The sequence below is a fragment of the Botrytis cinerea genome, chromosome 7 (assembly GCF_000143535.2).
Source record: "Botrytis cinerea B05.10 chromosome 7, complete sequence".
Lineage (NCBI taxonomy): Eukaryota > Fungi > Ascomycota > Leotiomycetes > Helotiales > Sclerotiniaceae > Botrytis > Botrytis cinerea.
The window spans coordinates 752,802-775,384 of NC_037316.1; the positions used below are offsets into that span (position 1 = coordinate 752,802).

General features: G+C 42.6%; 7 protein-coding genes across 8 annotated transcripts; 3 read left to right on the plus strand and 4 right to left on the minus strand.

Moving 5' to 3' along the window:
• Positions 1–23: 23 nt before the first annotated feature.
• Bcssvp1 lies at positions 24–1,265 on the plus strand. 2 transcript variants are annotated; one of them, XM_024693895.1, is made up of 4 exons: positions 24–486; positions 554–780; positions 832–944; positions 1,021–1,265. In XM_024693895.1, the coding sequence occupies exons 1-3, from the start codon at positions 348–350 to the stop codon at positions 925–927; spliced, it is 462 nt and encodes a 153-aa protein (XP_024549684.1). In that variant the 5' UTR covers positions 24–347; the 3' UTR covers positions 928–944; positions 1,021–1,265. The 2 variants fall into 2 exon arrangements, with proteins under 2 accessions (XP_024549684.1, XP_024549683.1); XM_024693894.1 differs by having other exon boundaries at positions 554–944.
• A 286-nt stretch (positions 1,266–1,551) lies between these two features.
• Positions 1,552–3,365, minus strand: BCIN_07g02040 (hypothetical protein). Its single transcript, XM_001558712.2, has 3 exons — positions 2,875–3,365; positions 1,955–2,789; positions 1,552–1,872 (listed from the first exon to the last, which is right to left on the minus strand). The coding sequence occupies exons 1-3, from the start codon at positions 3,202–3,204 to the stop codon at positions 1,727–1,729; spliced, it is 1,311 nt and encodes a 436-aa protein (XP_001558762.1). The 5' UTR covers positions 3,205–3,365; the 3' UTR covers positions 1,552–1,726.
• A 1,989-nt stretch (positions 3,366–5,354) lies between these two features.
• On the minus strand, positions 5,355–6,845 carry BCIN_07g02050 (hypothetical protein). The gene is made up of 3 exons (XM_024693896.1): positions 6,477–6,845; positions 5,617–6,400; positions 5,355–5,551 (listed from the first exon to the last, which is right to left on the minus strand). The coding sequence occupies exons 1-3, from the start codon at positions 6,747–6,749 to the stop codon at positions 5,433–5,435; spliced, it is 1,176 nt and encodes a 391-aa protein (XP_024549685.1). The 5' UTR covers positions 6,750–6,845; the 3' UTR covers positions 5,355–5,432.
• An 802-nt stretch (positions 6,846–7,647) lies between these two features.
• Positions 7,648–9,459, plus strand: BCIN_07g02060 (hypothetical protein). The gene is made up of 3 exons (XM_024693897.1): positions 7,648–8,211; positions 8,294–9,068; positions 9,122–9,459. Exons 1-3 carry the CDS (start codon positions 7,774–7,776, stop codon positions 9,331–9,333), a joined length of 1,425 nt encoding a protein of 474 aa, XP_024549686.1. The 5' UTR covers positions 7,648–7,773; the 3' UTR covers positions 9,334–9,459.
• Positions 9,460–9,784: 325 nt separating this feature from the next.
• On the minus strand, positions 9,785–17,299 carry Bcsnt1. Its single transcript, XM_024693898.1, has 4 exons — positions 16,983–17,299; positions 16,053–16,927; positions 12,497–15,948; positions 9,785–12,412 (listed from the first exon to the last, which is right to left on the minus strand). Coding segments are annotated over exons 1-4 (6,744 nt in total). The 5' UTR covers positions 16,985–17,299; the 3' UTR covers positions 9,785–9,997.
• A 559-nt stretch (positions 17,300–17,858) lies between these two features.
• Bcdys1 lies at positions 17,859–19,257 on the plus strand. Its single transcript, XM_001558707.2, has 2 exons — positions 17,859–18,253; positions 18,301–19,257. The coding sequence occupies exons 1-2, from the start codon at positions 18,029–18,031 to the stop codon at positions 19,195–19,197; spliced, it is 1,122 nt and encodes a 373-aa protein (XP_001558757.1). The 5' UTR covers positions 17,859–18,028; the 3' UTR covers positions 19,198–19,257.
• An 875-nt stretch (positions 19,258–20,132) lies between these two features.
• Positions 20,133–22,583, minus strand: BCIN_07g02090 (hypothetical protein). Its single transcript, XM_024693899.1, has 2 exons — positions 22,046–22,583; positions 20,133–21,307 (listed from the first exon to the last, which is right to left on the minus strand). The coding sequence occupies exon 2, from the start codon at positions 21,268–21,270 to the stop codon at positions 20,611–20,613; it is 660 nt and encodes a 219-aa protein (XP_024549688.1). The 5' UTR covers positions 21,271–21,307; positions 22,046–22,583; the 3' UTR covers positions 20,133–20,610.

Sequence of the window (22,583 nt, forward strand, 5' to 3'; positions counted from 1 at the left end):
CCTATTAGGCAAACCTTATTCTCGAACCGTTTTGTCTTATAGTGAGGTGGTCTCACCTCGGTCATTGTCTCTTCAAGATTGTGTTTCAGGTGACTAATCGATTCCTGATCTCTACTTAAAAAATATTCACTCTCACCGTCTATTTAGATTGCCTTTATTATCCTTTTCCATAGAATTAGAAGGGTCTTCTGAGTTCTTTGTATCTACTTTAATGACAAGCTCTCGATAAACCCTCGACTTTTCAGCCCACACATCCAAATTTGACAACACTCAAAAGCACGCACGACTCCAAATCTGTTTAGCAATCCTTCATCTACTAGTTCCATCATTCCTCCCAAACCTACATTATGAAGCTCTTTTTATTCATCTCTGCACTTGTTGCATTCATCACAGCTACCCTGGCTGGAACCGTCCCTCTCGAATCCAGACAATCCATTGTCGGATTGTGGGGAAAATCAACTGACATTGCGGTTCAATATTGCTACAGTAAGTATTAATCAGATCCTATCATTTCTATTACCTGCCGTATCTGAGACTTAACTGACCAATATAGTGGACGCCGCTTGCATGCAAATGCGAGAGAACTGGCAATTCTGTCAAGTCGATCTGTTCAAGAACGTCAGTGAACCTATTGGCAATCCGAATGCTCGCAACGAACTAGTTGCAGACTGTCTTTGCAAAGCCGGCATGCCTGACTTAACATCCGAATGTCTTGCCTGCATCAGTCTTGATAGCCAAAATTTCTTAGTCCAAGAAACTTTGCACGCACATGCTCTAGATGTGTGTGCTAAGAAAACTACTCTTGGTCAATATGAAACTTATGCCTTTCAGTTCGGAAGCGCGGTGCAGTTTCCTCTTATCTTGCCATCGCTTTGGCTTAATGGTACTAAAGTTACTTCCCCGGATCAAATTCTCATTGACCAATAAATATTCTAAACTTATTCGTAAGTGTATCTACAGTCCATCAAGTATTCATGGCTTGAATCATTTCACGCTGTGCATATTGACTAATTAGTACAGAAATTCGATGACTTTCCGGTGGAGATCGATTTGAGTATGTGGGAATAATAGGGGCACGGATGGAATGGGAGTCTACTATGACGGACACGACGGATTCCTTTTCTTGAATCGTTAATGAATGTACGATGGTGGTCAAAAATTTCGGCGGCGTTGTTTTCTAGGGGAAAGGACACTCTCAGATTTAACGAAATGAATTGAGGGTTTCTTGAACATTCGTGTCGATCTCATAATAGAACAGCTTTACATTCATGCTTATGGTTGCTACGTTTCAAACGCTCTCTTGTGACCTTGAATACCGTTTCCATTTTCACAGTACGAACAAGCTAGCATATACAGTACATAAATACGCCATTCCAAACTTAAGCACCCATGTACTCACATTCATAAGTCTATTTCATGTGAAAATTGTATCAGAAACCCCTGACCGTTAGACTCGCTGCCACCATGGGATAATGAACAGATTTTAGACCCTTTAGAGATATTGTATTATTTATTCATGAATATCACTGGTACGGAAACGACTATCTCCAATAAAACCTTTTCATTTGCCAGAATGTCTCGCAGACGTATGTGACTACCCTATCGTTTTCTGATATGAAGATCGCATGGATCAGTTAAATACAGAAGCTATTGTGGCCGCAGCCACAGCATGAATGAAGTAAACCCGTGTTTGTACAAATATTTCCGAGCACCAAAACCCATGCTCCTATTCCTCGAGCCAGTTCTCTAATCTGATTGTGGGCACTATATCTCTTTCGCCTTTGGATGTACTCAGACCCGCAGTAACCACTTGAATGAACGGTATTTCCCATTTTGCTACTTCGCTTGGATCTTTCCAGGGAGTAACAGATACTAGTTCGGCACCCATTAATTAGTCTGATGATCAAAAGATGTGATGAGCGTTGATAATCCGCGAACCCAGAAGAACACTTACAGCCTCGATTCCCAGCGTTAATAGCACGCGCTTTAATGTAGTCTAGTATGTGCCATGCATCTGATGCTAATAGTCTTGCCGACCAGTATTCAGTGTGAAATTGTACTTCTGGCGATGCTACTGGCTTGCCTAATGTCTTCCTCCAACGTGACGAGAGAGTTTCCCGGGATTTAGCAGAGACATTCTGAGGAACACCTGAGACCATTCGAATTTTTTCCGGGGCATAAAAATGAATTTCACCGTTGTAGATTGGTCTCTCCGGTACCACATCTTCGACTTCCAATACCAAGATGAGGCCCTTGAGATTTGCAAACGTTGAGATGATGCAACCGAGGAAGTTCAACATGTCTTCCAGCTCGAAAAGAGATTTCCGCCTTGTTTTATATGGAATCGCGAGATATTTCAGATTGTGAAAGGTTGAGCGAGCAAGTGCTGATCTTCGCAGTTCGTCGAGCCAAAAGTCCCCTTGGATCCAGATGACATCTTCAGGGTCGTAAATTATGTTTCTTTGCGTGCGCGTTGAATATATCGGAAACGCACTAGGTGATCCATCGTTGAATGAATCACGCAAGGCTGTATTACGTTCTTCATTGTCGATTAATTTTAATGCATCCTCAATGCTCAAAGTTGTCTGCGATCTTGTTATTCCTGGCTTGGTGAACCTGTCAAGAAATAGATTCCGATACTCATGATTGAGGCATAATATTGGAGGCAAGGAGCCGCAAGTGAGACGAAAGCGTTTTCCAAACATGTGATCATGTTGTAGAAGATCAGATGAAACGAAATTCAATGTCGTAATCCGTGGTTCTTCGAGATACAATTCCAAAATGTCAAGCTGTCGAATTACACAATTGTCAGTTGTAGTTCACTAGGGTGAAAAGTAATGTGGAGCGTAGCTGGATAGTAGCAGAGACACTTACTCTTAACTCAATCGGTAAGTCTTGAAATCTATTAAACATCCTTTCATCGTCCTCCCACGACTGATCATCATGGAGAACTTCTCCATTACTCTGTACTTTACCAGCACTTGTAGTATCTGTGCCCAAGTTATGATTCAATGGCGAACTAGAAACCTTGGAAAACAACTTCTTCGAGATGGTCTTGATTTTGTGGAAAAATAGAAGATTTCTATGAGATTCTTCCACTTCAGTCGAAGCTTGTTGGTACCCATGAACTATAGCATGATCTGCGACAGGTGTTGAAATTCTCTCGAGTCTTTTTCTTTGGAAATCAATAATAAATCGAAGCATCCTGCACAAATAAACAAGGATATGGCATTCATAGGAATTTGATATTGCGATTTGTTTTGTGTAGGTGTAAAGCTCTGTGATGTTAAGTTCATAGACGCAATAGCCAAGAATGTATTCTCAATAGAGTTAGTGTAGACACATTGAGTCACCTCATATTCACCATAGATGATACTTGTTCTGCCTAGATTTGATGGAAATGAAAGGACAAAAAATTCTTTATTGATCGTATTGATAAATAAGTGAAACGGAAGTCAAAGTACCTCCTCCTCTCGTCTGATTCGATCCGATTCTTCACTCCGCATTGTTCAATATAATATCAGTGATTTTTATTCTTTAGATGTAATGAGTGTGAGCTTTCGAATGAAAGACAGAAATAATTGAAACGAATTAAAGACGCCTAATAGAAACATGTCAAATCTTACATCTTGGATCAATTCATTGCCAAGCTATGTAGAAAGTGATGCGAGTTTTTGGCGAGCATGGTCGTGAAACTAGAGATCGTTGATTAAACTTCTAGTATTAATGCAGGTGAGCTAATCACAAGTGGGCTGAATGTTGCTCCAAAACAACACAAAACATAAATTCATTTCTCAACAGAGCTTAGTGAGAACTGTTAGGGTGCGGATGGATTCAAAGGTCATTCTACCTCAATAATCAACACATCTCGGTGTCACTTCCGCAGAATATACAGATGAGCTATCTTTCCAAGACTGCGCTAATTCAATATCATGTCATGTTAGGCTTCAAGGCTCAGCCAAAAACATTCGAGAAAGATTCAAAAGGTATTGACTATCATGGAATACCTAGACCATTGGTCATTGGGGGTTTTTCTGAGTTGGGGTACATTACTAACCAAGCTACACAATGGGTGTTCATATCTGGTCATTGAACTCATAAATCCAATATCAAAACCCAGTCATTCGTTCCGATATGTCATAAAATTCCCCAATGGGCATCACTTATCACTTAGAATTTGAGTTCTCGAGTGTAAAAGATACGTTTCGGTTAAGAATAATCTACTGCTTGTACAATGCCACCATGTTCCTAGTATCAAACATACTCTATAGCCATGGATCGCAACAAGGGTAGCTAGGAACAGATGTAGAACAGCCATGCTCGAATGCTGGATAGTCAGCTTGGCCTTTTTGAGCCGGCAAAATGAAAGTTATGCTTCTCATTGCTTTAATGAACGAGGTTACTGCGCTAATCTCTGGCCACTCGTCTCAGGCTTGCTATACTCCTTATCCATAGACTTCGATCCAGATTGAGCGCACGACAGAAAATTTCCCTTTTAGGGATGTAATATCCTCTTCTGACTTTTCCTGACTGTTCTTCCGTCCAATCTTCCTTCCCCCATGCCGTCATTTCCTTTGGACGAATGATGAATAGGCTATATAGCTTGTCTAATTTGGAGCTCATTGTGTCTGATTGTTATCAACGTTGCGAAAATCACTGCGGAGGTTAGTGTTATGGCTTCATACTTCTGCTTGAACCTGGCTGTGAACTCGACATGGTGGGGAGGGCTATCGAATACCAGAGATGAAGCTTAGGCTATGAGAAGTCTAAGGACAGAATCAGAGATCTATAACAGCTCAGTACGATATTTATGAGAAAAATATTCCTTTTAATCAACAAAGTGATGCAGAATGTTGATTGAATTAAAGGAATAAGGAGAGGAAGCAACACAATCGTCTAAAATCTTCAGCGTTCTCTCCTAGAATTCGGAAGGAAACACCATCGCTTAGGTAACAAAATTCATTCTAGGAACCTTCATGATTCTTCCCCATCATAAGTTACGTGTTGACATGAAGATCAAACCAAGGTAAAGATTTTTACAAAGCTTGTTATAAAGGAAAACATTCTGGGGATCAATTTATTTAGAGGTAGTTACAGATTATCAACATAGAACCTGATGCTCTGATTGGGAATTATATAATTTGAAGCTCCTGGAATTATCATTCAAGGACATTTAGTGCCTTTTCTCTCCAAAACGTTCATTTAAAGGCAGTCTCTGAGTGTATAAGACTTTGACAACTAAACCATAAGGAGAGAAGATTCGATAATCTACTCTGACAGGGTTTGAGGTTTGTAAATTACATCAAGGTCTCACTTCATCGATTTGAGAAACAACAATAATAGAGTACATCTCGTGCTAATCTTCATTCCTATCATACTACCAAATTTTGTCAGGATTTGATATCCAGTCCCATGCTGTTATACCGCAACATCTACTTGCGATCTGTTTCCTCGAGTTGCTTGTAAGTAGTAGCGGCTAGGAATTTCACAGATGGCACAGTCCGTTTTCGATATACTTCAGATCTCTTACGTCTCTCTTCGTCTGCCTGAGCTGCTTATCTCATCGTTAGCAAAGCATATTAGATGTTTAGTAGCGGGAAATGGAGAGTAGCTCACCATCAAACCTCTCGAGATTATTTTTTTTATTCCGAAAAGCCCAGTACACATCCTTTGCTGAAACAGTCTTATTTGGATCTGGTATTGCCTGCGTTGTCTCCTGTTTCCGCATGAAATAGGACTTCAATAACTGGGTCATAGAACAGACCGATGTGTACCAATAATCTGGCTTCCATTCCCCAGAAATCACACCAATTATAAACTCTTCAGACAAGGAAAGAATTTTTGGTAAATACTTGTTAATAACGCGCTCCTCCGAGAAACCTTTTGGCGTGAGATTTATAAAAGTAATTTCGTCGCATACACCAGGAGTTGTGAGATCAAGATAATCCATGATGACGATTAGTTCCTTCAACTCACTGAAGAAATGAGCAAGAATATAAGATAATAAATGAAAATCCATCCATTCCATAAGAGCCTCTGGAGATGATGCAGTAATGGCCAAACTTCGGGTCATCCAATTGAAATGAATACCGGACCAGTTACATCTTCTGTCTCGATATGTCCAAAAGTCGATGTCGCGGATCCAAATTGTATCACTGGCGGCATCATATGTGGTTGTTAGTAATGATTTGGAATTATCACTAGAGAACCTGCGTTCATTTAAAGGATTTGATCTTCGAATGGCCTGTTGACGAGTAAGATGATTGACATATAGCTGAGAATTTTGTGGACCACTATAGAAAAATTGAGTAGGAATGATGCCGAAGGAATTGCGTTTCATAGCTTTGGATGAAATGGAAATTATTCTTGGAGCCTCCAATGCGTATTCCCATATTTTCAGCTGGGGCTTTTGTTAGTTTTCTTCATTTTTATGGTTCATGACATCTAAAGTTCCTGCTGAGATCATTTTTACTTACTTTGATTTCGGTTGGAAACCACTCAAATAAGCCAAAATCGCCCCCGTTAGTGATCACAGTAATGCTTTTTCCTGCGACAGTGATGTTGAATCTCTTTCTGTCGGTGATTTTAGAGGTTTTAGAATCAAAAATTTCCACACCAAGCATGCCCACTAGACGTTTTTGCACATAATTGAGGCCAAGATTGTTGAGTGCAGAGTGCAAGAAGTCTGGTCTTTTCGAAATTGAATCTTTTTTGGTGCCCGAAAGCTCTTTATCCTCGTTGGAAGACATAGCGGCGATAAAAGATGGTAAATTCTGACGGATTATTGAGAAGTCGAGAACTTTGCCAGCAGGTTTGGCGTGAGGTCGCAAAACAACTTGAATACCTAGGTAGTTACTGAAAGGTGCTGGGGCTTTATGTGTTGCTCATAGTTTGAAAATAAAAGCTCGAGATATGGAATTACCCGAGATTATACAAGTAGCCTTGAAAATCAGACTAGCTTCATGCACCAATAAGTGATGAGTAGAGTGAGACAAAAACAATGTAGTGAATACGATGCACTGGATAGAATGGAATGAATGCTAATTATTTACATTTTTAATCAAAATATTATGTTTTAGGATCAATATTCTACATTTGGTACTCAAAAGAACTTTCGTATTATATACCTTCAAGGTAGATAGAACCCTCACTCTCATTGGACATTACAGGAAGAAGGGTTTAACATTGGATTAATTCTTCAAGTAGTTAATCACAGAACACTTTTTACCTGATTTGATTCCTTGAAATAGTCATGGCTATGCAAATGCTGTTTAAAGTTCCTATAACATTCAGGATTCTAAAATGAGACATTCTGTTCAATTTGAGATCTTATAATGTTGTTAGACATGTACCAATAATAAGTACTCTGGAGAAAATCATAGAGTTTAATTCTCCTCTTCACTATCTACCAAAATTCTAACAAAGATCCAGCAATCAGGAGCAACTAAGCAATCTATCTTTCTAGTAACGTGTTGTCATATATCATGATACATATGTTTGTATATAGGCTCCACAAAACATAATATGCTCATACAGCTACATATAAAACCTGATTTTGAGTGGTTCGAAGTTCAAATTAGCCGAAAGAACGCATTTCGAACCAATAACTTCACTCTTACACCTCTCACTTATTCTATGCTTATCTAAGAAGAGATTGTTTATCAGTCTGAGTCTGTACTCCGACCATTATAAATACACCTTCATGACTTTGTCACCTACTTCAATCTACAACCTTACGAACTTTCAAACAACACATCTTACAGCAACAACAAAATGACAGATCACGCACCAGGTTCTCACTTGTGTGATGAGAATGAACCTAGAGAAATGAAGCTTCAACAAAATATTGAGAATGAAGTTAGGGGTCTAATCAAAAAAGCAACAAACAATGCCACTCAGAAAGATCTTCAAGGACTCAGAGATGGAAACTCAGAGATCAAAGCAAAACTGTCCCCCTTAGATGAAAGAATCCTAGAGCTCATCAGAAAGCAAGGTCTTTACAAGCTGGTAGCAGGAGGCCCTTTTCATGGAATGACACCTTCTGCTTTGGATTTTATCTACAAAACAATTGAGGACAAAGACGTATCCAAAAATACCGAACTTCGTAAGAAACTCGAAAAAGCTCTGTCTAACTTGCAAGAGGAGATCTTCAAAGAAGATAAGAAAGCAACAACCTCGGAAAAGTTGCCCATACTTCCTCTTGAAATTCAGGTATGTTATAAATTCCCAAGTTCCTTTCTGCTAGTTTAAAGACGATCAAGTCAATCAATGAACTCAGCTAATCTTTTCCTAGGAAACAATCTGGAATTGCGTACTTCTAGAACCAAAAGTTGTGCGCGTCGGTATCCTGCCAACAGAACGCACAACAGGAGAACCGGAATACCTCTGCGGTGAACTTTGCCAAACCGATAAGCACACACCAATGTTACTCGAACGAAATCACATTCTCAAGAGCTCTCCATGTCCTCTCCTCGCCGTCAATAAATACTCTCGAAGACAGGCATTAGAAGTGCTTGGCCTCTTTTGGGAACAGAAACGCCCGTGTGAACAAGCCGATGGCGGTTATGTTTCATTCAATCACATATATGTCAACTGGGAGATCGACACCGTATGGTTGGACTACAACCTCGCCGCCGCATGGCATGATAATAAAATGGACCCAAGCGATAGACTGATCACACCAATGCCAGCATACGAAAAGGTGCGTCGTCTTGCGATACCAGCAGAGTCTATCGAATGGCCTTGCGAGAAACACGTATCGAATATCGGAGTAGCGATTGCAGGTTTCACAAATCTAAAGCACTTGGCTGTCTTAGTTCCGCAGAAAGAGACAGCATGGAGCGACCCGATTTTGGTCACAACATTACCAGCCAAGACATTCTTCAACTTTCTAGATAACTTCGGTTTGGAGTCACTTGGGATTGGTCTCGAGGACTTTATCAATGAAGATAGATACGGAATTGATATTGAAGATTTCAATATGCGTGAGCTGAGAGAATGTGTATATGGTGCTTTTCAGCACACTCTCGAGAAATTCAATGCTTCAGATCGAGAGGATCAAATCGCAGGTAAGTCTAATGTCTCAAAGATATCAAATCACTTGACTAACTACTTGTACCAGCGGGATATATACGCGATCTCTCCACCTGGGAATGGCCAGACGTTCAATACATGGAATTGAGCACAATAAAGAAGGAGAAAGTCAGAACTAAAGCTAAGGCTCTACTTGATGCTCTGCCAGCAGGTTCCTGTGAAATTGATGAGGAAGACACAAACGGACGACGCAGGGGTGTCAACCTCATTAGAGATGTTATAATACATTCGCGAAGTTAGGGATGGAGGGATATTAGGGACAGGTAGCAATTACTGATCGAGAAAGGACTAGCACCTTGGTTGGTTTGCCCCTGCCCCCATGCTAGAGTTGCAATAAGGGATGCTTTGCAATTCTTCAATAAACCAGATAAACCTGATGGTAGAATTCGTCACTGTGTGCTTTTATAAATTTTACGAATATAAATCATAAAGCTCATCTACTCCTTCACATAATATACGTGAAATTTTTGAACAGGAAGTTACAAAGACAAAGCTAATGTCTTGGCTTCCAGTCCAAAAGCACACCTAGTTTACTATTAACGTGAGAAATTCATATACCATATGCAAAGTTTGAAAGATTGATATCAGGTGAAAATCTTCTCGCATTTTTCCTCACCTCTCAAGTCACGCCTTACCATGTATCTTCCCGCAAAACCTTTTAATTGCAGTATCACTATTATCACATTTAGAATAAGGAAGCAATGATTGATTCTTGATTTCATTAACAATTTACATATTGTACAAACTTTGGTAACTTTGGACAGCTAACCCATAAAACTTTCCGAATTCCATCGGAGTTTATTACCAAAGATTACGCCTGTCGATAATCACAACAAACGACAGGTGAGTTGAGTATACCAACAATTTCAAGTAGTATCCCCAATAATCCCAATCGTAAAAACATCTATCTTCGCGGATCCCGTTGGTCATCCCGACTTCGGTAATATTGTTGTTCTCTTTCCCTTTCTTGTCTCTCTCTCTCACGCTCTCTCTCATAGTGATGGTCAAATCGCTCTTGGTTTTGTTGTTGTTGATATTGCATGTGGTGGGAAGGTGCTTGGGCATAACCTTGCTGACCTGAAACTGATGTAGATGGAGCAGCATTGTAGTTCCGGGCATCGAAGCTATTTTGTCGTGAATTGTGCACATGATGACCGACTTGATGACCTTGAATCCATTGACCACGTGGTGCCGGTGGAGTTCGGTGTCCACTTTGTCCACTTTGTCCGAATGCCATAGATCGATGACTGGCTGCCACTTGAGGTGCTGAGTGGAAATCTACTGGTGTATTCGATTGTGGTGGCACAGCGAACTGTGATTGACGATTATAAATATCACGATCCGAAGCTTGAGGTAAGTCATGAGGAGACGACATTGTCTGACGTGCCATCTGTTGACTAGCAGGAGGAGTAGCAGAATAAGGCGATTCATTAAGCTTCGTAATTGGGCTTCGTGTATATCCGCTCGGAGCATTTATTTCATTTAAAGGCTCTCGACGAATAGATGAAGACTGCGAACCAATTGTTTGACGAGAGGGTTGAGAATACATCTGGTGATGCTGTACAGTTTGTGGGGGTGCATGACTTCGGCCTTCATAAGATGTTGGTGTGTAACTGCGACCCACGGAGGATGAGTGTTGATGCATAGGTTGGGAAGATGATTGGGAATAACCATGCTGTGGATTCGTTTGAGAAGAAATTTGATGTTGAGCCTGTTGCATCTGCTGATTTTGTTGGATCTGTTGGGATATTTGTTGCGACTGTTGAGATGAATGCGATGAAAATCGTGAAGTCTGTAATGAACGCTGAGGTGGTGGAGTTCGAGAATTCTGAATGGGAATTGCCGCTGCACCACCTACTCTCTTCGGTTGGACTTGTGCTACGGGAGGAGCTCTGCTAGGTTCACTGGATTCATCGTTCAACAGTGACATGATATTGGAAGTCTTTCTTGGTGTGTCTTGTTGACGGATAGTAGCAACAGCCGCTGGTGGGGGAGGTGGTGTTGAATACTGCTCTTGAATTGGTGGGGTACTAATGCCTGATCGACCGAAAGCTGGAGAGGGAGATGGAATCAAGTTTGGAGCAACACTCATGCCATCACTAAGCAAATTTCTGACACCTTGATTCCTCGGATATTGTTGATTTGGTGCTAAAGATGGTGCTTGTCTTCGGACCTCCGTTGCGGTGACTGCTGGATATGGAACCTCGGGTCTTGTAGGTGCCATTGATCCTGTACGGCTAGAGTGTGCAGGGTATAGTTCATATTGTTGTGGATTTCGGACATCAATTTCCTCCTGCTTCAATTGAAAGTTTCGCTGTTCTCGCTTTTCTTTTCGATCTTGTTGTTCTCGTTGTTCACGCTGCTCATGATCACGCTCTTGTTTTCTCTTTAAATTTCGTTCCAACTGCTCTTGTTTTGATTCCCTTTCCCTTTGTTGCTGCCTCTCGATAGCCTCCATTTCTCTTATCTGCTCTCGTCTTTGGTAAGCCTGCTGTTGTTGCTCACGATGTGTCTGTTCTCGAAGGGCTTGTTCTCGCTCTCGAATCGCTTGCTCTCGAACAGCTTGTTCTCGAATAGCCTGCTGTTCTCGTCTGGCCTGGTCTTGTAAAGCTAGCCGTTTTATGGCTTGTTGTTGTTCCTGTGACATTCGTTCTACCTCATGCTCGAGAGCCTTCTGCCTCTCTCGATGGGCTTCCTCAGCGACCCGGGCTGATCTTTGAGAAGCAAGTGTGATTGGATCGGAAATTGGTGAAGCAGTTTGAGATTGTTGAGAAAGATTACTCTGTAATGTGGGACGTTGATTGTCAGTCGTGAAGAAGCCCATAGCAGGACCTCTTGGTTGTCTGACTTGCTGACTCTGAATTGGTTGTGGTTGTGGTTGTAACTGAGAGGCTGCTGTTGACGGTGATGCTGATATCGGTTGTTGCTGTTGCGGGATTTGAGTTAAACTGTGCTGATTAGCCTGATGATGGGAGCGTTTAGACGGCAAGGAACTAGGTGTTATCGTTTGATTCATTGATTGGGGAACTGGTCCAGCTTGAGCTAAAGCTGGGAACCTAGTACTTAATGTGGGTTGAGGAGGGGAGGTTTGGGAAATAGTTATAGGTTGGTTAGCAGACAATTCATCGAGATCCATAGCGGAAGCTGATCTTGATAGAGGAGCGGGTGTGGGGTCATATCGTCGCTTTGTTGGAGCTGACGGTGTTGGAGCCGGTCCAGTGGATTCGCCCCTCTCGCGTTTCGAGTCAGCATCTCGAGTGATCGTTTCCCATTCTTTTTTACTTCCAGAATCAACCGAGCGTTGATAATAGTTCTTGACCTGTTCAGCAATGTTAGCCAGCCGCTTCAGGCCTGGTTTTCCTTTCTTGATATCAAGCCAATCAGGAAATGTATCGTTATATACCATGGTATGTGTCTTTGTTCCCATATGTTTTGCAATTCCTTGCCAATCTGTACCAAAATGTCGCAGTAATTCAGGAAAGTCATGCACCTCTGGAACACTCCAATAACTAGAAGTTTGTTGTTGGGTAGCAGAGCGACGATCTGGTTGAGTTTCAACAGTTGTTGGAGGGGCAGAGCCAACACGTTCGGGTGCAATTGGAACCTCTAGATTAGCTGGTGTAAGTCTTTCAGGTGTCATAAATGGTGGTGAAAATGAAGGGATTTGTTGAGGAACAATGCTGTCATATGGAGGGAACCGAGCAGGAGCTACAGGAGGCCTAATTGGAGTAGGCTCGGGTGCAGCGGTTGATGGAGGAGGGTTTGGCGATTCTTCGTTTCGAGCAGCAGGAGATGGGGCAGCTGCTAGAAGTTGACTGCCCTTAGGTTGTTTCGGAACCTTCTCTCGTGGAACCTTTACTTTCCTTTTGGGTGGAGCTGAGTCACCGTTTGCATCTCCTTTTGGGGTAGCAACTCTTTTCGCTGGGGTTGGTGCAGGGCTTGCGCCTTCATTGTCAGTGGGAGGCGGTGCTTCAAAATTCCAAGTTGGAGCAGCAGCTCTCCTAGGCCGACGTCGTTCATTTCCATTCTCGACATCGGGTGTAGCATCAGTGTCGTTGCCGCCTCCATTCTCTATGTTGGTAATGAGGACGCTAGATTTTTTCGCTCCTTTCCTCCTGCCAGTTTTAACTTGATTATTTTTCTTCTTGAAGATCGCTTTCCATTCATCGGTTGTTTTAATAATATAATAGTGCTGAATGCAAGCCTTGTAATCACGATGTGGAAGGCTTTCTGCGATAACAGAAAATTGTTTGCCAGAATGGGAGTACTTCTCTCGAAAAATCAGAGCCTCTTCTTCCGTAAAATTGTCGATGGATTCTCCGAACTCAAGCATACGAAATGATCGTTCAAATGGAACTTTATGCGTAGTATCCACAAACATAGTTTCTTTGTATTCATCATCCCAACACATATCTGGAATGCTCGCTTCCTTGGAGTTTGCAGTCTCTTCCCTAGCATCCTGTTCTTGTTGTTCCTTCGATTCTTTAGCTTCACGCTCGGATTCACGAAGGACGCGTTCTATGTCGTGTTCTGTCGCAAATCTACTCCCAGTGCGCCGCTGACCCTCTGTTTTCGGATCTGAACCATTTACCGATTTGCCTCGTTCGACTGATTCCTCGGCTTCCCTGTCTTGGGCTTTAGCAAATGCTTCTCTACTCCGCACAGCAATTGGATCCATATCCATATCAGTGAATGCGCGGTATTTGGCATAGTTGTCCGCCCACAATTTCCCCTCTTCTTGCTGTCTTCTCCATTTCTGCGCCATTTTTTCTTCGATGAATCTCGTGAGAGAGGGTTCGGCATCGGGAGCTATTTCGAGGGAGTTCAAGAACTCTGGATCCTCGTCCCATTTGTTATAATCATAAATTGGCAAAGATTCCGGGGGAGGGGTCTTTGTATCTCTGGGGTGCTTGACGGCGTCGAGAATTTTAGACTGGCGATCCTCTTCGAGAGCGGCTTCTTGTTGAACAAGTTTTTGCCGTAAAAGCTGGAATCCGGCTTGTTCGGCTTCATCTTCATCATCATCGCTTTCTTCGGGAATTTCCATAGTGAGTTCTGGGGCTTGTGGCACTGGCGAAGGCATCTTTGGCGGTCCAAACTCATAATGTTCATCTTGTTCTTTTTGAATACGGCGATCATCTTCTCCGGAATTGCCTATATCATTGATTACCTCCTGGTTTACAGATTCATCATTTCCATATGTCTCTGTACCCTCCATCTGATGATCACCATCTGCATCTTTATCCATTGATCTTTGAATTGGACCCTGTGTCTTGGGGCTGATTAATGAATCATCTTCAGGTGCTTGAGCATCTGGGAGGATCTCAGTATCGATAGGTCCTAGAGATAATGGAAATCTGTAAGCTGGTTCGGTTTCTGACTTTCTATCTTTCTCCGCAGCCAATCCTGATGCTTCGTCTGACACAGGCGGTGCTGTATCCATAGATGTTTCCACAATTATTTTGTCATCAAGAGGCTGCAATATACGTTCGGAATAGATTCTTGACGACAAAGGCGAAGGTGGCCTCTCTGAGCTGGAGACGTTCGCACCAGCATGCTGAAGCTCCAAGTTGGGGGGAAGATCTCGGGTGTCGTTCTTGGAAGCGTTGTTCTCAAGATCAGTTCTCGGTAATAGTGATGACTCAGTCGTAGGAGGTTGGGAATCTGTGAGCTCAATGGTCGCAGGTTGAATGACAGAGGGTGCGGTATCTTTAGATGCATCATCTTTTGGGGAAGCTTCTTCGGATACACCAGCTTTAGAGAAACTCTCTTCAATGAACTGGTCCTTTGAGCTCACATCATCTACCTTAGTGACTGTGGAATTGGGAATATCAACATTGGTCTCGGTGGGTTTGATGGGGCCGCGAGACTCTCCTTCGAAAAGCGATTGGCTTCTTTCAATGGGCAATGGAGTAGAATGAATTGCTGGCACTGAAGTTGTTTCATTGGCGATAGAATCCTTTGTAATCACATCAGCAGTGGAATTTGTATCTTCGATGACTGCAGTGGCTGGCGATTGGGATTCCTCGGAAGGAATAGCTGGATTTATTGGGTCAGGAGCTCGAGGCTGACTTGAATGCCATTGTTGTTTTTCATTTTGGCTCGAGTCGATTGTTGCTACTGCAATAGGTGATTTCAGAGAAGGTGAAGCTGGACGTTGATGATCTTCACTGACAAGGGGCTTGGAATCGGCGGATAGCATGTCTTTCGTTGGTTCCAACACTACGTCGGGCTGCTGCTGAGGCTGGGAATGAGGTTCAAGCTCAGGCCCAGACCTATTTTCTTCCTCAATCGGTGTGTGAGGTAGATCGACTGCGGATTTGGAGCCAATAGATTCAATCAAAGTATCCGGAACTTCTTTTGTATCTAATAGCAAAGGTAGATCTCTAAACGAATTGACAAGAAAGAAATGATCAAGAGGAGGTAAGTCGGGCCTGTTGCGGGCATCGTTCATGCTACGTCTTACTTCCGCCAATTCACTCTCGAAATTAATCTCATCCTCGGGGTCATCATCATTGAAGGGGTCCAAATCGGAGTCGGAATAATCATCACTAATCGAGATTTTGGGTGGACGTCTACCGAATAAGGGCTTTCGCTGGCGACGTTTTTTGTCAACTCGTGCTAACTCATCGAATTTGTGTTCTGGTGTTGCGCCGACTTGTGTGTCCGATCTGGTCTCTAGTGGGGGATTTTCAATGGACTGCGGAACTATAGACTTTGCAGGGACGTAGAGACTGCCTGGAGCCCCACGGCCAGCATGAAAACGGGGCGCAGTTGGGACCGATACACCAGGTACAGGACTTTCACTGACCGATGCTCCAGTTGAACCAAATGCAGGAACCTGTGGAGGGGGGGCTACATATGGTCAGCATCATACAGAAGACCCACGTGTTGAAACATGTACAGGAACCAAATTGAAGTTCCAAAAAAGAAAAAAGTAATTGAATCATGAGACTTACTTGCAGAAGGTTGAGTTCTACGAGGGAAATTCGGTTCGGGAGATCTACTGCGGACTTGGGGTCGATGATAGTGTTCATCATAATTATAAGGCCGTCCACGTCCACGTGCTAATCCGTTTCCTCTTGCCCTACCATAGCCATGAACAAATGGTTGAGATGATTCGGATGAAGGCGAGGTGACAGACATTGGACCGTCTCGTGAGCCTCTTCGAGCACGATCAAGTTCCAGGCTTGAAGGTACATCACGAATATCTCTACTGTTGTAATTAGGGGATCTTCCCCTACCAAGAGGAGAGGAAGGCCTTCGTCCTTTAAAACTGTCCCGACCGCCCCATTCTCGATCGCGACTTCGATCATCGCGAAATGGTACCAAAGGTCCTCTATTATCTCTTCGTATGTCCCTATAGTCTCTATCTCTTTCTATTTCTCGGCCACGTTCTCTATCTCGATCCCGTTCCCGATCGCGGTCCCTACTCTCATCCCGCCAGCTACCTCTTCCACGGCCACGACCTCTGCCACCTCTGAAATCACCCCGATATCCGAAGTCGCCTCGATATCCATCGCCAAAACTGTTGCCTCTAGGGCCGCTTGGGGGGTCGATATAACTTTTAGATCCAGCTCGGGGTCCTCGAGGAGGATCGCGTAATGATGAATCTCGGTTTGTATCTCGTGAAAGTGTATGCCTATCTGAGAAAAGCTCTCGATTTTGATTGTGATTAAATGCGGCAGTGTTCGCTCTTGAGCTCGATGGCGATCGGCGCCTGTCACCGCCGCGCGCAGCCCCTCTATAAGTATCGGAATCGCGGGAGTCGAGATATCGCCTTGGAGATCGATCCACAGGAGAGCGGGCGCGAGGTGATGTGTGCGGTCGAGTCCTAGAAGATTGATGTTAGAAGCAATTTTCTTGCAATAATCATTGGAGCGACAAACATTGCGATGATATCTGTAAGAGGGGAAGACTACAGTTTGTAGTGATCCCCGGTAACCTCTCGCCCTTCTTTAATCGATGTCTCAGCGATTGAGTATCTAGTATTTATCAGTGTGGCCACTGCCGTTACGAGTCTGGGCCGGCGCCGCTGTTCATCAAATGGATACTAAGACAATGTCAAGAGTACAAGCGGTGGGTCTTGGTGTTGGAAGACAGCACTGAGTATTGTCGCTGGCGCCGTATGGGATTTTGAGAAGCATGCGAAATGAATTTGATCGAATACTGAGGTTGCCGCAATTGTTGATTCCCGCAGCAGGCCCGAGATAGTTCGACTTAGCTCAGAAGGTTCGACCAATCAAATCTCGTGATTTCCGGCCCGATCCTTCAAGGTTTTATAGCCTCGAATTTTAACCTCAGCCTCAGCATTTTCGAGACTAGCTTTGATTCTTATCATGTGATTAGCCAGACTGGTGTTGTTTTCAAAAGGAATACGTTGATGCTACTTGACGAATCTATATTAATTCATAGTGAAATATTCCTTACTCGACAAGATTATATGTAAAGACTGCCTCGTACACACTGAATGATTGCTCTGCACATCAGATGAGTTTTTGATGCTCCTATACTAGTAAACATGGAAACCCATAACCTACCTGGGCACCGGTCCCTACAAGCATTTAAACATTTCCCCGCAACGATTTATTTTAAATCCCATTGAGGCCGCACGAGTTGTGTGCTCCACTGTCCAGCCACAATATAGAGATGCTCCATATTATTACCTAATCATTCAAGATGTGGCTTGACCGTATGCACTGACTCTCGGTGGACAGTAAAATTTCGACACTTGAACCAGAGCCTCGAAAGCGAAATTGTCACACGGGCCACAAATCGCTTCTCTCTGCATTAAAACTTTTGATCACATCTTCGGACAGAGATATATGAAGATATACATGAACACAACACTTTCATAATATCTCTTACAATTTCATCTTCTTTACCACTTTCTGCAACAATTGATACTAAAACCTTCAAAAGAAGAAGCTCCAAAATGGCCTCAACGACCAATTCCGATGGAGCACCTCCATCCTCCGTCATGGATGCAGTCCTCGTCCCTTCAAACGAAATGCCAGTCAATGCACAAAAAGTCGAAGAACTCGACTTTAACAAACTTGCCGGCCGTCCGATTACCGTTGATGATCTATTGAGTGGCATGAATAATATGGGCTTTCAAGCCAGTTCCATTGGTGAAGCTGTTCGAATAATTAATGATATGGTACGTTGTTCTTCCCTCATCATTACGACGAAACCTGACACTATCAGCGTGCATGGCGTGGTCCAGAACCATCAGATCGTACCACCATTTTTCTTGGATACACTTCAAATTTGATCTCAAGTGGACTTCGTGGTACTCTTCGCTATCTCGCTCAACATCGTCATATTTCTGCAATCGTCACCACTGCCGGTGGTGTCGAAGAAGATATCATTAAATGTCTTGGTCCCACCTACATGGGTTCATTCTCTACTCCTGGAGCTGAGCTACGTGCCAAAGGTCAAAATCGTATTGGAAATCTTATTGTTCCCAACAACAACTACTGCGCATTTGAAGACTGGGTAATGCCCATTCTCGATACCATGCTCGCTGAGCAAGAGGAATCAAAGAAAGATCCCGATACTGACAACCACATACACTGGACTCCCAGTAAAGTCATCAGAAGATTGGGCAAAGAGATCAATAATGAAGATTCACTACTTTACTGGGCTTACAAAAATGATATCCCTATTTTCTGCCCAGCACTTACCGATGGTTCTTTAGGCGATATGCTTTACTTCCACACTTTCAAATCTTCTCCAGCTCAACTCCGCGTGGATCTTGTTGAGGATATCCGTAAGATAAATACTATGGCTGTACGAGCCAAGCGAGCAGGAATGATTATTCTAGGTGGAGGTGTAGTCAAACATCACATTGCGAATGCCTGTCTAATGAGAAATGGAGCCGAGAGCGCTGTTTACATCAATACTGCGCAAGAGTTCGATGGAAGTGATGCTGGAGCAAGACCTGATGAAGCAGTTAGTTGGGGAAAAATTAAGGTTGGAGCAGATAGTGTTAAGGTTTATGTTGAAGCAACTGCCTGTTTCCCACTGATAGTGGCAGGTACCTTTGCAAAGGACCAAGAGAAGAGTGTATCTCAAGCAACTTCAAATCCTTCGGAAAATTAAATATAGAATCACGATTATAAATTGAGACCTTTCCACACCCGTGAATTTATGTTAATGACAAACTGTTCCTTAGCTCAGGATTGTGAACTGACGGCTATATCAATTTGTGTTATCAGATTATGTTCCATGCCCAATATTCCATTAGTGCAACTGATTCCACAGAACAGATCGTTTCTGTGCTTACATGATACCTACTCTCGAAAAGAATATTCATCTAGAGTTCATTGGTAGGTCGGCAGATAGAACATCGTCACACCTTCTTCTGTTAGCAAAATCTCAAAATGAATAAGGTAACAGCCATCGCCCCTAACACATCCCAATTCCAGTGGCAGTCGCAAGCTTCTGTCTAATATATGAGCACTGAGTAGCAAATTTTCATTTCTGGATGTTATTTAAATGGTCGCTATTTGTGCTATGGGGGTTTGTGATAAGTCAAGTGAGAGATCAAGCCAAAAGTTCTTTTGAACGGAAAGACATTAGGAAGTTTCGATGTGTGGGAAATATTAGTTCTGAGGGTATTTCATTGGTATAGTTATGATGAATGATGCATGATGGCTGACATATGAAAATAGTCTGTGTAGCGTTCCATTGATTCAAGATGTGTTGTGACTTTCTTCAGAAGAGAATGAGATTTTTGTTCATTGTTAGGGATGAATTCAAGCACAAAAATGTGTTGTGTAAAGATATGAATGAATTAATTGATATCTATGGAAAGTATGAGAGGTGGAATTCAAAACTTGGTATTCTTCCCATTGAATCATGCCTCGTCAAATTCACGGTATACTACATTGTGTATAGTCAGGTGAAGTATTGATGATGGATTACTGGTAAGGCTATGGAGAAACATACAAATAACAATCAAGCGTTTAGTCACATTTCATTAATCACGATGAAGTCAAATATTAAGAATAATGAGTTAAAAAAAGTAAACCACATAACTAACATGATTTCAAAAAACCCCATGATCCTCCCGTGAACTGTCCCAAAAATCAAAAAAAATCAAAAATCAAAAATCTCAATCATCCTTCCGTGAACCGACCTAAAAGCTAAAATAAATCCAAAGCCACACTGCGCCCCTCACATGAGCAAGTAAGAAGAATGATCCTGACCTTCCCAAATACTCCCAAAACAACGGCTGACCGGGAAGCAGCACGCTATATTGAGAAGTCCCTGCGTCTCAAGCACCAACGACATCCGAAAATCAACTCATAGAGCTAACCTTGCACATCATATACCTTGAGAACACAACATCGCAATATATAGAAAGGCCACCCCATTCAGACAAACGCAAGTATGACCAAAATGCAAACGCAGCGCCACCAAGTCCTAAACACTAGATATCCTAAAGACGAGAAATCCTAAACACCAAATGTCCAAGGCGAATCGGCCCAACTCTCCTTTTTCAAGATTAAATTATTCTTGCTTTAGTATGAGTTTGGAAGAGCGAGATTTTCTCTCATTAATGCTCAACTCGGCTGGGATCCCCGCCCCTGGTAGTGGAGCACCGATGGCATTCAATGCAAGACCGACCTCTCCTCTGTCGCGCTTTTTGAACGACCGTTGCAGGTGCATCCTGTCCGCGGCGTCCCTAGCTTCTTTAGCCGCCCTCTTTTGTTCCGCGGTCATTGGCGGCCCGGGTGTAGCAGCTCGTCGCTTTCTGGTGTCGCTCTTCTTTTTGTGACGAGCAGCTTTGATGGCAGATGCAGCAGGGATACGCCCGGTACCCTTGGCTCCCCGCTGTCGTTTCGCGGGACCGTGTTCGACTGGTTGAGGGGTAGCTTCATGAGCCGGCTTGGTATCCCTGCTGTCCCATGGGCTACCCAACTTAGGTGGTGACATTGGGAGGTCCTCGGGTGTAGGAGACCCTCGCCAAGAAATTGTGTCTTGACAGCTCCCAGTTTCGAGCTGTTCATCGGAGATAGGGGATCCCCCTTGTTGACGCACAGATTCAATGAAGATAGCGTCGGCATCGGATACAGGCTTTGCTTTCATGAAAAACAAAAGCTCAACACCTTTAATTTCATCATCCTCTGGCACTTTTTGGGCAACTCTTCTTTCGTTGCCTGGCTCCATTTTGGAAGAATAGATGCCTTGTGGTCGGTTCGAGGTTCTGTAGCACAGCGACTGTTAGCCTGTATTCTACATTCTACACAATCAGATAGAGCAAGAGCCCAGACTGAAGGTCAATGTGAAAATTTATATTGGTTTCTTTCAGTGTGTGCAATAGTCCGGACTGCAGTCCAACAATATAAGATTTTGAGCGTCCAAAACCAATTAGAACATTCAAATCATTTGAGATGTTAAATTTGATTGGAACATTCAACCATTTTCAGATTTCCAATTGCTTTTGGACATTCAAACCTTTATATTGTTGGACTACAGTTCGGACTATTAGATACCCTAGTTTCTCTAGTCTCATTGAAACATTTGAATCCATTAATGTATCAGCGTGCTCCAAAATGTCTACAGCTATTAAAATGATGAATTATTCAATATAATCAATTGAACCGACTAATGAGAGACTCTGCAGTGACAAATGGATTTGAAAATTTCACCCTTCTAAAAGCTGTAGACCTTTGAAGACGACTCGCTTATTTAGATGGGATTGAGAGTAGGTAGATTTGATCAATGCGTCAATAGACTCCGATGACAATCTTTTAGCGAATTTGGGAATTCGATAATTAGATGTATCTAGTTGTTTGATGGTAGTGAGGATGTTCGGAGTGATAGATAAGAGTACACTCTGATGCTTTTATTTGAATACACGAGGTGCGGTGACTGACAACAGCGGATGAAATGGTACTCTCACGAGGGAGTCGTGAAGAAGGGGTAGAATTTGAATACTTACTTTGTTGTGGGTATAGAATCGGATGGTAGTTTGTGAGTGGTTGGTTGGTGTAGAATCGTGTGGTGGTTTGTGAGTGGTTGGTGGGTGTAGAATCGGATGGTAGTTTGTAAATAGTTAATGAGTGTAGAATTGTATAATGGTTTATAATTGATTAATAGATATAGAATTGGATAATAATTTGTAAGTAGTTGGTGAGTGTAGAGTCGTATGGTGGTTTGTGAGTGGTTGGTGGGTGTAGAGTCGTATAGTGGTTTGTGAGTAGTTGGTGGGTGTAGAATTGGATGGTAGTTTGTAAGTGATTGGTGGATATAGAATCGTATAGTGGTTTGTAAATGATTAATAAATATAGAATTGTATGATAGTTTATAAATAATTAATAGATATAGAATTGAATAATAATTTGTAAGTGATTGATAGATATAGAATTGTATAGTGATTTGTGAGTGGTTGATGAGTATAGAATTGGATGATAGTTTGTAAGTGGTTGGTGGGTATAGAATTGGGTAGTAGTTTGTGAGTAGTTGGTGGGTGTAGAATC

Excerpts from the sequence above, each read along its gene's own strand:
- BCIN_07g02060 (XM_024693897.1), top strand. The coding sequence starts at position 7,774 with ATGACAGATCACGCACCAGGTTCTCACTTGTGTGATGAGAATGAACCT. Across the intron at positions 8,212-8,293 it reads TACTTCCTCTTGAAATTCAG|GAAACAATCTGGAATTGCGT; the intron begins GTATGTTATAAA and ends ATCTTTTCCTAG. Across the intron at positions 9,069-9,121 it reads TCGAGAGGATCAAATCGCAG|CGGGATATATACGCGATCTC; the intron begins GTAAGTCTAATG and ends TACTTGTACCAG.
- BCIN_07g02040 (XM_001558712.2), bottom strand. The coding sequence starts at position 3,204 with ATGCTTCGATTTATTATTGATTTCCAAAGAAAAAGACTCGAGAGAATT. Across the intron at positions 2,790-2,874 it reads ACTTACCGATTGAGTTAAGA|CTTGACATTTTGGAATTGTA; the intron begins GTAAGTGTCTCT and ends GTAATTCGACAG. Across the intron at positions 1,873-1,954 it reads TAACGCTGGGAATCGAGGCT|TATCTGTTACTCCCTGGAAA; the intron begins GTAAGTGTTCTT and ends GTGCCGAACTAG.
- Bcsnt1 (XM_024693898.1), bottom strand. Across the intron at positions 15,949-16,052 it reads TAGAACTCAACCTTCTGCAA|CCCCCCCTCCACAGGTTCCT; the intron begins GTAAGTCTCATG and ends GACCATATGTAG. Across the intron at positions 12,413-12,496 it reads GAACAAAGACACATACCATG|GTCAAGAACTATTATCAACG; the intron begins GTATATAACGAT and ends ATTGCTGAACAG.
- Bcssvp1 (XM_024693894.1), top strand. The coding sequence starts at position 348 with ATGAAGCTCTTTTTATTCATCTCTGCACTTGTTGCATTCATCACAGCT. Across the intron at positions 487-553 it reads TGCGGTTCAATATTGCTACA|TGGACGCCGCTTGCATGCAA; the intron begins GTAAGTATTAAT and ends TGACCAATATAG.
- Bcdys1 (XM_001558707.2), top strand. The coding sequence starts at position 18,029 with ATGGCCTCAACGACCAATTCCGATGGAGCACCTCCATCCTCCGTCATG. Across the intron at positions 18,254-18,300 it reads TTCGAATAATTAATGATATG|CGTGCATGGCGTGGTCCAGA; the intron begins GTACGTTGTTCT and ends TGACACTATCAG.
- BCIN_07g02090 (XM_024693899.1), bottom strand. The coding sequence starts at position 21,270 with ATGGAGCCAGGCAACGAAAGAAGAGTTGCCCAAAAAGTGCCAGAGGAT.
- BCIN_07g02050 (XM_024693896.1), bottom strand. The coding sequence starts at position 6,749 with ATGTCTTCCAACGAGGATAAAGAGCTTTCGGGCACCAAAAAAGATTCA. Across the intron at positions 6,401-6,476 it reads GGTTTCCAACCGAAATCAAA|CTGAAAATATGGGAATACGC; the intron begins GTAAGTAAAAAT and ends CAAAAGCCCCAG. Across the intron at positions 5,552-5,616 it reads TAATCTCGAGAGGTTTGATG|CTCAGGCAGACGAAGAGAGA; the intron begins GTGAGCTACTCT and ends TGAGATAAGCAG.